At 39.6% G+C, this 14,153-nt stretch overlaps 1 protein-coding gene across 1 annotated transcript in view; it reads left to right on the forward strand.

The window, feature by feature from the left end:
* The first annotated feature begins 2,436 nt into the window (after positions 1-2,436).
* Slc26a3 (solute carrier family 26 member 3) overlaps positions 2,437-14,153 on the forward strand; it is a 32,363-nt gene continuing 20,646 nt past the window's right edge. Inside the window, exons 1-7 of the mRNA XM_048339796.1 lie at positions 2,437-2,617; positions 3,121-3,260; positions 4,844-4,954; positions 5,207-5,376; positions 7,156-7,320; positions 9,684-9,836; positions 10,271-10,353. Coding sequence (XP_048195753.1) covers positions 2,487-2,617; positions 3,121-3,260; positions 4,844-4,954; positions 5,207-5,376; positions 7,156-7,320; positions 9,684-9,836; positions 10,271-10,353 — 953 coding nt within the window. The 5' untranslated portion in view covers positions 2,437-2,486. The remainder of the gene's footprint in view (positions 2,618-3,120; positions 3,261-4,843; positions 4,955-5,206; positions 5,377-7,155; positions 7,321-9,683; positions 9,837-10,270; positions 10,354-14,153) is intronic.

Raw genomic sequence — 14,153 nt, forward strand, 5'->3', positions numbered from 1 at the left:
CAAGAACTTCGGGGAAAAAGATAACCTATGTGGAGGAAAAACAAGTTAATAAGATATTTTTGAATGTTTAACTAAAGTGGGTTATTCTGAAGAAGCTTGTGTAGGGCTTTCCAGAGCCCTGGAGAAGCTCCCCAAGGGTGGGTGGTTCAGGGCTCATGTTGTCTGTTCCTTGTGCTATATTCAGGGCTCATGTTGTTTGTTACATGTGCTATATGAGGCAGTAGGAGCCAACAAAGGTAGAAGAGTGCAGCGTGACTCTCAAGGTCTCGCTCCAAGTTCTGGAAAGATGTCTTCAGCTTTTCTAATTCCTGCCCTTTGCACACACCTTGTGGTGGCTCTTCATGTGAAGAGGAGGCTCTCTCAGTCTTCAGCAAGAGGGCTACAGTTGAGGCTTTTAAAGCAGCTGGAGATCTAAGGGAGCACATCACAGAGTCAGCCATGACTTCTGGGAACAGTGGCTTATGCCTGCAATACTAGTTACTTGGGAGTCAAGATTGGGACAATAAAATTTAAGGGCAGCCCAGGCAAGCAGTTCACAAGGCCTTATCAAAACCAATGAAAAGCTAGGTCCAGTGGCACATGCTTATCATCCCAGCTCTGCAGGAAGCATAAAATAGAAGAACACTAGATCAGACCAACCTAGGGGAAAACGTCCCAATTTGAAAAAATAATGAAAACACTAGAGGCTGAGACATAGGCAAGGCCAAAGTTGAGGCCAGTATCTGATTCCTGCATATAAACTGAGCTCAGTAAACATACTAAAAATAGCTTGTGCTACGAGAGAACACCATATAACAACATACAATCCAGTGTGAAATAATTCAAGTAATCCCTGCTATTTAAGTCAGAGAACAAAATGCTGGGCATTTGGGGGCAGAATTACAGAATCAAGAAGGAAGGTGGGCAGGAAAAAGGCTTGCAGAATATGCTTTAATTAAGGCTTCATTGGGCACTAGAAAAATGTATACCGAATTAAAAATAGAGAAGTCTGAAAATGGAGGTGCCATTTTTAAAACTGCTACCTGATCTTTGAAGAAAAAGTATTTAGAGCTGAGCTCCGATGGCTCATGCCTGTAACTCTAGCTACTCCAGAGGCTGAGACTTGAGGACTGCAATTCAAAGTCAGCCTGGGCAAGAAAGTCTGTGAAACTCTTATCTCTAATTAACCACCAAAAAACCAGGAGTGGTGCTGTGGCTCATAGTGGTAGAGCACTGGCCTTCAGTGAAAAAGCTCAGGGCCAGCGTCTAGGCCCTGACTTCAAGCCTTACAACAGACAAAAAAAAAAAAAAAAAGATTTGGGGAAGGATGTGTGCAATTATTTTCTCATTTGGTGCAAGTACTGGTGCTGGGGCTTGAATTTGGGGCGTGGGCACTGTCCCTTAGCTTTTTTTGCACACAGTTGCTGCTATGCCACTTGAGCCACAGCTCCACTTCCTCTACTCTCCTAAATTGACTATATGCAATAAAAGATGCTTTAAAAATCAAATTTTTAAGTATAATAGAAACAAGATTGAGTTAAGACTGAAAATTTTAGCTATCTTGTTTGGAAAAGTTTCCCCCTTAGCCCCACCTGTAGACCTAGACATGGAACTCAAAGCCCTATGTATATAAGTGCTCTACCACTAAGCTACCTCCTCAGCCCTAGAAAATACTAATTGGGAAAATAATAACTACCCTTGGTGAATGCCTATGGTGTACTAGACATAATGGTAGATGTTTTGAGAATATTCTCCTTTAAGTTCATAACCACTGGATATTGTTATCTCAATTATATGGATGAGGTTCTTAGGGGTTAAAACTTGCCCATGTTTCTGCAAAAAAGATCTTATCACATCATGAACTACATAACCAAGTCATGTTTAGTTATGTATGGTTTCCTCAAGTATAAATTGTGAAACACTAAAATCCCACAAACAACAGGAAAAATAGGCAATGACTTTTGAATTTCACAAATTAACAGCATCTTGTAAGTTATTGTCTTTTAAATTCTAATGGATAAGCTGTTCCAGCTTACCCAAGTTGTATTAAAGTTGTAGGCAATGAAGACTTCAATGCCATAGGTTTGGAAATATTTCTAGAAAAAAAAAGTCAACAGGATGATCTCACTTTGTAAGTAGAAAATAGACTCACTGATTAGCAAACTGAATCAATTTTTATTGCTTTTTGGCAATCTTTAAAAATAAAATAAAATAAAAGTTCTTGTTTACTTGCCCAGAGGAGCTATGGCCAGCTCATTGGAGGAAAAAGTGATATCACTGTCACAAAATACAATCTAGGTTCCTTAATCCTGCCTCTTTTGATCTCAAAAGGTGGTAACATTCAGTTCAAGCTCACTCATCTGTAAATTGCATCACATTATCTCTGAGTTATTTAAGAAGCAAGCTCTGTTTGGTTCCAGGCATTTTAACCTGCTAAAGGCAAGAAGAAGGGTTCACCACATAGTTTCAAAGGTCTTCCACTTACCACCACCTCCAGAGGAAGCAAAATGATCGAACCCATCGGGAATCAGTATGTGGTGGCCAGGCCAGTGTACTCGTTAAACACTTTTGGAGAAAAACATAAGAAGAAACACAGACATCACAAGTCATTTCTAGATCATCTCAAACTGTGTTGTAGGTAAGAATTTTTCTTTAAGATACTTGCATGAGGAATAAAGTATTGTTTTCCTAAATGTCCTAGCTTTCCAGCTCTCCTCTCTGGCTCTACTCCATAACCCAAGGAATCTTTTCATCTTTCACTTCCAAACTCCCTGCCTGAGCTGAAAAATCAGGTGTTTAACAAATAACCATCTCAGCTATCAACACAGGCTTTCCAAATTGGTCAGCTCACAGACAAAGACACAGGCAACTTCTCCATTGAAGTCCTGCACAGTTGAGCTGAGGATGACAAATATGTTCTAATTATTATGGGTAAAGAAAAGCTGGCATTTTTGTTTAAACAAATCTATTGGTGGTGACCAGGAAGCATTGATGTGGGCAAAGAAGTGAACCCTAGTAGAAGTAAAACTGGTAGTGTAATCTGTAATGTGTTCTTATCTTTACCAATTTTCTACCCACGATCAGGTACTAAACTTAAAATTTAATACTAATTGCCTGACCTGTGGCTTTCAATATTTTCAGGTGTTCCACGCAAAAAGTCAAGAGAATTGCTCTGTCTTTATTCCCCGTAGCATCTTGGTTACCTACATACCGCATAAAGGAATGGTTGCTCAGCGACATTGTTTCTGGAATCAGCACGGGGTTGGTGGCTGTACTTCAAGGTAGCATTTTCTTCTTCCTTTTCTTTTTCTTCTCTTCCCTTCTCTTTCTTATTTTCTTTTCTTTCCTTTATTTTTCTTAGATATCCTTATATGCCATAAAATTCATACTAGAGTTCTAGGTTTGGTTGTTTATTTCTGGTGCTCAAGATCAAACCCAGGATCTTACACGGGCTGGGCATGTGTTCTACCAGGAGCTATACTTCTAGCTACACTCCTGATGTACACAATTGTGTTTTTCAGTATATTCAGTGAGTTGTGTGCCCAACCCCACTAATTCCATAACATTTTCACATACATCTCCCCTTATCAAGAAAAAAAATCCTTTGCCTACTGACAGACATTCTACATTGATTCCCCCTACCCCCGCCCCTGTTAATGTCTTTCTGCCTCTGTGGCTTTTGGCTTTTTCTATTGTGGGTATTCAACATACATGCAATTGTACAATATGTAGAACTTGGTGTTTGATTCCTTCCCCATAGCTTGGTGTTCTTCAGGCTCATCCATATTGCAGCATATTGTGTGGATAATGTATAGCCACACTTTCTGGACATTGACTTGTTTTAACATGGAGGTTATTATATTATATACAACAGAATTATTAGCAATCGTTTCTAACTTGTGGTATAAACCTATATTTCAATTCATTGGTTATATCCCTAGGAGTAGAATTGTTGGGTCATACAGTAACTGTTTATTCACGTGCAGTACTGCCCAATTATTTTCTAAAGTAGCTGCCAGCATTCTGTCCCTATTAGCAGTGTGCAAAAATTCACATTTCTCAACATCCATAACGCTTACTATCATACATCTTTTATTTTAGCTATCCTACTGAGTGCGAAAGGGCATCTCATTGTGGTTTTGATTTGTATATCCCTAACTGATAATTATTTTAAGCATCATTTTAGGTGCTACTGATATCGCTGTGGGAAATGGCCATTTAAATCTTGTCCTCTGTGCATGTGTGCATGTGTATGTATATGTGTGTATATATGTATGTGTGCTGAAATTGAACCCAGGGCCCTGAATATATGCCAGGCATGCACTACCACTGAGCTACACCCCCAGACCCTTTTGCTCATTTAAAAATTGCATTGTCTTTTTCTTGTGAAGTTGTAAGAATTATCTGTATATTCTGGATTCTAAACCCTTATCGAATGTTGTATACTTGCAAATAATTTCTTCCATTCTGTGAGCTGTCATTTCACTTTCTTGATAGTATACTTTGTCTGTTTTATAAAATTTTTATCATTATATAGGTGATATAGAGAGGGATTACAGTTACATAAATTAGGTAATGAGTACATTTCTTTTTGGATGATGTCACCCCTGACAGTGTACTTTGAATACAATTTTGATAAAGTCCATTTATCTATTTTTGACTGTGTATGCTGTGTCATTTTTAAGAAATGATTGTATAATCCAAATTCACAAAAATTACATTAATGCTTTTCTCTGAATTTTATAGTTTTAGTCTTTACATATATCTTTCATACCTTAAATAAGAGAATTATTTTTAAAGGTGCAATCTTAAATGCCAGACGGATCTAGTGAGAATCTCTATGATTCCCTTGCTTGTGTTATAGGTTTAGCATTTGCTCTGCTGGTCAACATCCCTCCACGCTATGGGTTGTATGCAGCCTTTTTCCCAGTCATAAGTTACTTTTTCTTGGGCACTTCAAGACACATATCTGTGGGTAAGTCAGTTACTAGACTGATTCATGCCTTTATTTTTTTATTTTTTAAGGAATTCTACTAGCCAAATCTTGTATGGATTCCAAATAGTGCATAGTCCATGGGAAGAGCCATTGTTTCCTGTAATGACCTAAGATTTGGGGGAAAAGGGCTGGACTATACGTGACACCCTTTTTCTATGCTACCCTGTGGTTGAAAGAAAGCTTTGCTTTAGAAAAGCATGTACTGACCACCATTTGCCCTCTGTCAATTAGGTCCATTTCCAGTTCTGAGTATGATGGTCGGGGCAGTAGTTACAAGAATGATCCCAGAAGCAAGTAGCAATATGGAATTTACTGGTGGCTCAATGAGTAATGAGTCATTACTGGAGGAGAAGAAGATATTGGTGGCTGCATCTGTCACAGTCCTTTCTGGCATCATCCAGGTGAGCACTTTCTCATATAATCACTCTGCTGAGATCTACTTGTCCTGAGTAGGACAGATATTTCTCAGTTTTTTTTTCCCTCTCTCTATCCCCAGCCACTCCTCTTGTCTTCTTTTGGCTTAGCACTCCTTTGGTAGCTTGTGAGAAGTAACTTTTTTTAAGGATCACTCATTACAACATTAGAAGTGAGGATAAAAAACAGATCCACACGCAAAATGAATGAATATGAGTCTAAATCAAAGGAAAGTCTAAATCACAGGAAGCCTAAGTGATAAATGATGAAATACTGAATTTAATAAAATATTTTGGAATTTATACAGTCATGAAATGCAACTATCCACAGGTAGTATTGACACTAATGACTTTGGATTTATTTTCCTAATTCCTCAACAACAAGAATGTAGCTGGGAGGTAAGGGGCTTTGCAGTTATTATATTTAAGATGTAGGGTAAACTTAAGAGGATTATGGTGGCTCCAAAGTCTCACTCCCAAGACACAATACTGATACCATGTTGAATAATGAAAATGTCATGGACTTTGAAAGGTGTTGCATTAGTGGCTCACACCTGTAATCCAAGCTACTCAGGAACTGAGATCTGAGGATCACAGTTCAAAGCCAGCCTAAGCAGGAAAATCTGTGAGACTCTTATCTTCAATGAACCACCAGAAAACTGAAAGTGGTGCTGGGGCTCAAAGTGGTGGAGCACTAGCCTTGAGCAAAAGAGCTTAGGGACAGCCCACAGACCCTGAGTTCAAGCCCCATAGCCTCAACATCTTTTATTTCTTTATTTTTATTTCTTTAGTCATGGGGCTTGAATTCAGGGTCTGGGCGCTGTGCCTAAGCTCTTTTTGCTCAAGGCTAGCACCCTACTACTTTGAGCCACAACACCATTTCTGGTGTCCTGGTAGTTCATTCTAGATAAGAGTCTCACAGACTTTCCTGTCTGGCTCTCTCTCAACTGTGGTCCTCAGATCTCAGCGTCCTGAGTAGCTAGGATTATAGGCATGAGCCACCAGTGTACAACATCAGACTATTTCTTAAAGAAAGAAAAAGGCAGAATTTTTACAAGGTTGTAAATGTGTATTACTTGTTTCTAATACATTTCTACAGCCAAGTACAGAAAGGAAACCAAATGGACTTTGCACAGCCAAAGTCTGTCTGCACTCTGGACACAAGAGGGGAAAGAGAGGTCAGGTACCTAGGGATGGAGAAACCACTTAGTTCAATTTACTACAAAATGCAGATACTTTGGGGGGAATTATACACTCTTGTACTCTAGCTAGGACTAAGCATTTCTGATAACCAGTTAGCAGTGATGTGATTCAAATCAAACAATTCATTTGAAGGAATATGAATGGACACTCACCCATGCATGCCAGGGAAGCTAGAAAGTATAACCTAAAATGACATCTGCAAATGTATCAGGGCTGATGCAAGATAAGATTCTGCTATAAACAGCTCATGGTGACTCTAAAAAAAAACAATAACCACACCTGAAAAATAAAAGGGGAGGCCTAAGTCTATTACTTCCCCAGGGCATATTGGACTTCTGGCTTATTTGAACATGGTGTAAAATTCAACCTGAGAGGAGTAGAAGGGGAGGAGAAGAGAGGTGAACCTGAATGGGAGGTGTTCCGGGAGGCAGAGACCTCCAACTCTTCAAGGCATGCACTTGAAAGCTAAACATTACATTTGAATCATTCCAATTGCCCCCGCTTTGTTTTGCAGAGATGTATTCCTAATCTACCCTAACAAAGGCTTTTGTCATCCCTTTCCAGTTGGCTCTGGGAGTCCTGCAGATTGGCTTTGTTGTCATCTACCTATCTGAGTCCCTAATCAGTGGCTTCACTACTGCGGCAGCCATTCATGTTTTAGTTTCTCAACTCAAATTCATGCTGCAGCTGACAGTCCCACCACACACCGACCCATTCTCAATTTTCAAAGTGAGTATTCCTTTCCCTTAAGAAAAATTCGACTGAAACAAGTAGACACTGGACGCTCACAGCTGTGATCCTAGCTACTCAGGAGGCTGAGATCTGAGGATCACAGTTTGAAGCTAACTCTGGGCAGAAAAGTCTGTGAGACTGTAAATTCCAATTAACCAGCAAAAGCCAGAAGTGAAGCTGTGGTACAAATGGTAGACCACCAGCCTAGAGTGAAAAAGCCAAGTGAGAGTTCAAGGCACTGAATTCAAGCCCCAATGCAAATGAAACTTATTTTTGTATTTTTTTTGAGAATTTCTTTTTGTTGAGAGGATTACCTATGATTCCCAAGAGATCAATGCATTCTGAGTTTAAGTCACATAAATTAAAAAAAAAAAAAGGAAATTTTAATTCAACCATATCTGGTTAGTACTTTGAGCAACATTGGTGAAGATACAGTTCTCTTAAAATTGACTCTTAACTATTTTCAAAAAGGAAATATATAATCTAAGTATATCAATCAAAGCTTTGCTATTTTGTTTTAGGTTTTAAATTTTTACCCAAAATCCTATTTTGGAAAAAAAAAAAGTTTATTAGCTTGTGATGTTTCCCTATTTCTCAGAAAGTAAATTAGCCAGTATGTAGATAGGGCAATGGTCTTCCATTCCTCCAAAAGATGCAAAGTAAAATACTAAGAGAAAAAATTACAACACGTGAAGCTTTATTTACAACTGCAGAATCTAGCAATGGGGTTCAAAATACTTCAGTCCACCACAAGGCCTGGTTACATTTACAGCAGGAGTAAAAGAAGTGACAGGGCTGGGAATATGGCCTAGTGGCAAGAGTGTTTGTCTCTTATACATGAGGCCCTGGTTTCAATTCCCCAGCACCACAGATGCAGAAAATGGCCAGAAGTGGCGCTGTGGCTCAAGTGGCAGAGTGGTAGCCTTGAGCAAAAAGAAGCCAGGGACAGTGCTCAGGCCCTGAGTCCAGTCCCCAGGACTGGCCAAAAATAAAATAAAATAAAATAAAATAAAATAAAATAAAATAAAAAGTGACAGAGAGAAAACAGAAGTGAGGTGCAGAGACAGCGGGACCCGTTACAGTTCATTCGGATGTGATTCAAACAGCTGGCCATTTGTGACTGGTCATGTATCAGCTACTTGTTTCCTGAGTAAGTTACATTCTGTTTATGCATCAAGTTAGGTTATTATGTAAGGAGAAACTTTAGGCCAAATTAAAATAGGTGCAGAGGACTTTTGGTCAATTTCTCAGTTTTGAGAAGATTTTTTTTATCTTTGGGCATTGATATCACTGCTCTCTGTCACCATCATAAATGAACTTGATCTCAAATCCTACTGGAAAATAGTAAGATGATAGGCTTGGTAAACTCGCAATCAGAAAATAGAACAATAGGGGAAAAATTGGTTAATTCAGGCTATTTCTAACTTCTCCCCTTTCTCCTTGCCATCATGAGTTAAAGCAGTGGGAACCACATTTTTAGGCTACTTCATACTGGAATCTCTTGTGTTTAGTAAGAGGAAAGAAACCTTTTGTGTTTGGGGGGCTTACCTGCTTCCTCAAAGTTTTGGCTTGGTTACGTGGTCTTTAGCTTGAGTGAGTCCAGTGGTATGGTCTGTGGGGACCTTGTTCAGGAGCTCAGTACAAACTAGTGGCCTTACATTATTTTGTTTCACAATTGATACTGTGCTCAGGACCATATCAAGACACCCTCTGGGTGTCTTGAGTCTGAGAGAGAAGTTGTCTCATCTGGTCCCCAGATACTGCAGGAATGGGGGGTTCTTGTGGGACCTAGTTTGGGCCTATCTGAGCTGTCATAATTCCCTGATAGAGTACTCAACCCACTTCAAGGAGAAAAACAATGTAGCGCAATTCAAGAAAACATTTACTGGAAGTGACCTGGAGAGTCACATACAAAACTTAAGGGGTCTGGAGATTTGAAACACCAGAATAAAAGGGAATGGTTGCTTTTTAAAAAAAAATTGGAGATGAAAAGTTATCCACTGGGCTTTTTAGCAGCAATGATTGTGAAATAAAACAACAGCCAAAGAGACCTGGGACAGAAGAGATGTGTTGTAAAAATCAAAAAAAGTTGTTCACAGAATTTGACAGTAGCCAGAGAACTTCTGTCCCAAAATGACAGAAGCATCCCTAAACTAGCGTGTCACCTACACTGCTAATTCACCCCTATCATATCACCATGCTCAGCGCTACTACTTCAAAGCTCATAGTTAACAGAAGCAGAATTGCAACCACCTATGCTAGTCCTTTTGCTTTTATTTTACATCTTCTTGGAGGTATCTGTATCCAAATTATGTACGTATAGAGGACTTTGATTTAATTTTTTGTTTATTAACTTGTAGGTTCTAGAATCTGTATTCACCCAAATACAGAAAACGAATATTGCAGACCTTGTTACGTCCGTGATTATCCTGTTGGTTGTATTTGTGGTTAAAGAAATAAACCAGTGCTACAAAAGCAAACTCCCAGTGCCTATTCCCATCGAACTCATCATGGTAACTATCTTAAGAATGTCTTTCGAGTCCAATGTCCTTATGTTAAAAGCCCTTCACCATGTATACAGAAGATTTTAGTGGGTAGATGACACCTGCAGTTTCTGGGCACAATGTTTAGTATGGTTTTTCTCTTCACCCACAACTGATTAACTTCCTATTAAGATTTTGGGTTTGCTCTTCTCATGTCAAAGGAGGAGGGTGCAGAGACATCAGACAATAGATTGATCCATTAGAATTAGAGCTGAAGGTTTCCCATCTCAATAACAAATTAGAATTGCCCCTAGATTTCTTTTTTAAAAAATTATATAAACACTCAGGCTAGGAATTATTATTTCAGGAAGCTGGAGTGGGTTTGGCCTGTGGTGTATTTGTGTCAAAGTAAGACTCTTGGTTGCACCTCACATTTCTAACTTGGGCATTTTGCTGCTTTGCAGACCGTCATCGCAACAGGTGTATCCTACGGCTTTGATTTTGAACACAGGTTTAATGTGTCTGTGGTTGGGGAGATGAAAAGTGGGTAAGTGTGTCTTGTGTGCTGGCATCTCCCAGCACTGAACAGTAGTGAGCACTACAGGGTACTGACAGGGCATATCCCGCCCCCCTCAGAACCCCTTGGCACCTTGCATGCATAAAAGAGGCTGTCTCTCAAGGAAGCAGCTGCATGGATGTCAGAGTTCACTGTTGTTAACATCAGGAAGTTTCTCCTGTGGAACAACTCACAAAGGTAGACAAGCAAGGACTCCCACAAAAGGCAAACTTGGGAAAGTTAATGAAAGCAGAAGAATAGGCTCGATAAATCACTTCTGCTTATAAAGAAGCATCAGCTGAAATCAGATTTCCTTGTGCATAAATTACTGTAAACAGTAGTGGTGCTTTGTTTGAGGTTACTGGAGCCAAGTTTCAAAAGTTCAAAAGAGATACTGAAGGAACACCGCTTCAGCAACCCAGATAGGGACGCTCTGTCCTTTCCCATGAGCAAATTCAAAACAAAGCCAGGACCTCTTTAAGCACCATCAAAGGATGGGAAGCCCAATCTGTTCAAGGAATTTGAATATGTCTTGCATTACATTTAGTGGATTGGGAAGGGAGCTCCAGAAGGGAGGTCTGCTTCCTCTCTGTGTCCTCTGACTAAAGATAGATCTGTTTCTTGCAACTTAATATACCTAGGAAGGGTGTTACCCTGCAGAGAGGAAGGAATGACGGGAGGAAAGAAGGAAGAAAAGAAGGAAGGAAGGAAGGAAGGAAGGAAGGAAGGAAGGAAGGAAGGAAGGAAGGAAGGCTGGCTTTTCTTCCCCAGGTTTAATTTGAGAATTCTAGAAATCAACACACACACACACACACACACACACACACACACACACACACACAGTGTTAAAAATATCAAGCCAGGCACAGTGACTCATGCCTGTAATCTCAGATACTCAGGAGGCAAAGAACAGGTGAATAAAAGTTAGGGACTAACTTGGGCAAAAAGTTAGCAAGACCCACACCACATCTCAATTAATAAGCTGAGCATAGTGGCACATACATGTGATATCAGCTACCTAGGAGGAATAGGTAGGAAGAGTGAAGCTGGCTCAGATAAAAATGTAAGACACTATATTAAAAAATAATCAAAAAAGGACAGGAGAATGGTTCAAGTGGTTTAGCACTTGCCTATCAAATATGAAGCCCTGATTTCAAACCCTAGTGCTGTTAAACCAAAAATTCCTTTAACAACAAATATATGGGAAGTGGAGGCATGCTCAAGTGGTAGGATGCCAGACACAAATGCTGAGCTAGAAAATGAGAACCTGAATTCAAGTCCCAGTTCTCCCAGTTTGTTCTTTCTTCTTCCCTCCCTCTCTCTCTCATACACACACACACACACACACACACACACACACACACACACACACACACACACCCTACAAGCAGATTCATATGGTTTAGATCTATTTTTTTTTGCCAGTCCTGGGGTTTGAACTCAGGGCCTGAGCTCTGTTCCTGAGCATTTTTTGCACAAGGTTAGCACTCTACCACTTGAGCCACAGCTCTCTTTCCTCATAAATGGTTTAAAAGCCAAAAGAAATTTCTCATCAGATCTTTGTGTCTTCCACTTAATGCACTGCAAACGTCATTCTTAAATTTAAGAACTTGTGAAGTAGAAACAAGGCTGAAACTCTTAAGTCTATTATCTGGGGTTTCCCTCCATCCTGAAATTTTCCAATGATTACATTATATTTAAATGTCTTAGATATAAACCTCACCAGAGAAACCACATGCAAAATCAAAGAGGATCTGTCAGAAGCAAAAGGATTTTGACAATAAATGATAGCTTAAGATCACTGAGGGGTAATCTTAGAGGCTTTATTTAGTAAATACACTCATGTCAGCTAGCCTCTCTCCAGGTGTGTGGGACGGGGAAGTAGCTAGCTCACATTTTCTCATGACACTGTAGAGACAGCAGAATCTTGTAGCTAAGTCATGGATTCTAGCAGCAGAGGGTCTCTGCTTGTCTTCAGACTCACTTCCTGACCCTCAGCCAATGACTGACCTTAGTGTCTCAGTGGGCTTAGTTGTAAAAATGGGGCTAAAAAGAATAGCTCTTCGATGGTGTTCTTAAAAGGATTTGGAGAGCCTGGCCTATCATAAGTGTTTAAACCACATTGCTACTATTACTAATTTACTGCCTAAGTTACTAGACATTTGATATGCTTTTTTTTCTTTTGTACTGGGACTGGGACTCGAACTCAGGGCCCCATGCTCTTGCTTAACTTTTTCACTTAAGGTTGACTCTCTTCCAGTTGAGCCATACCTCCACTTCCAGCTTTTTGCTGGTTAATTAGGTACAAGTCTCATGAACTTTTCTGCCAGGTCTGGCTGAGAACCATAATCCTCAGATCTTAGCCTACTGAGTAGCTAGGATTATAAGCATGAGCCACCAGCACCAGACAATGTGCTTTTTTACATTCCAGTTTTTTTTCTAAATGATGATCAAGTTGGTATATTAAATTTCTGATAATTGCAAACAAAAATATTGCTAGAAGGCAATGATTATAAATTACTGCTAATCTGCTATTATGCACATGGCACCTTCAAAATTATTTTGTGATGTTGCTAGATGAGATAGTAAAGGAAACATGGAGGATACACTTAGATTCCAGGGACACCCTACAATACTAGAGAACAGATACTTCAAAATTCACAGGGTGTAAACAGTTCACACACCTTATTTTATTTGACCCTCATTCAAACTGTGAGAGAACAGGTGTTATTATCCTCCTTTACATTAGAAAACTGAGGCTCAGGGTATTGAGAGGCAAGCCAGAAAATGAAGTCTCTATCAGACCATTCTGTGGTGTTCAAAAGTCAATAGAAAAGAATAATAGAGTACTAGCTATTTTTCTATAAAATACAAACATTAGTTGTATTGCTGACAGATGTGTTTTTTTAAATCACAAAACAATATTTTTAGCTAACTTTCCAATCTATGGTGTCAGCAAAATATAGACTCATAGTATTTCTTCACAACGAGAACTTAGAGGAGTGCTGATAGCTCACACCTGTAATCCTAGCTATTCAGGAGGCTGAGCTCTGAGGATCCTGATTCAAAGCCAGCCTGGGTAGAAAAGTTGGAGAGCCTTTTATCTCCAATTAACCAGCAAAACTTGCAATTGAAAATATAGCTCAAGTAGCGCTAAAGCTGAATACCAGCTGTGAGTAAAGAAGCCGAATGGAAAGACAAGGCCATGAGTTTAAGGGCCAGTACCAGCACAGAAAAAAATAATTAACTTAAAAAAAACCTGGGGGGCTGGGGATATAGCCTAGTGGCAAGAGTGCCTGCCTCGGATACACGAGGCCCTAGGTTCGATTCCCCAGCACCACATATACAGAAAACGGCCAGAAGCGGCGCTGTGGCTCAAGTAGCAGAGTGCTAGCCTTGAGCGGGAAGAAGCCAGGAACAGTGCTCAGGCCCTGAGTCCAAGGCCCAGGACTGGCCAAAAAAAAAACAAAAAAAAAAAACCTGGGGCTAAAAACTTATGATCAACGGTATTCACAATACATACAATAGCAATGTAGTAAAAGTAGGCTGCATACAGTTGGCCTATTTTGAACAAACATTAGGTCAAATGCAGATGTTTAAAGAAGGTGAACATTTTAGTAAATTAATTTGAGTTTGGGATGGACAACTTTTTTTTTTTTTACTTAATTTATTTTATTTTATTTTTTTTCTCAAATTTTTATTATCAAACTGACGTACAGAGAGGTTACAGTATCATACGTTGGGCATTGGATACATTTCTTGTACTGTTTGTTGCCTTGTCCCTCATGCCC

The sequence above is a fragment of the Perognathus longimembris genome, chromosome 2 (assembly GCF_023159225.1).
Source record: "Perognathus longimembris pacificus isolate PPM17 chromosome 2, ASM2315922v1, whole genome shotgun sequence".
NCBI classification, from domain to species: Eukaryota; Metazoa; Chordata; class Mammalia; order Rodentia; family Heteromyidae; genus Perognathus; species Perognathus longimembris.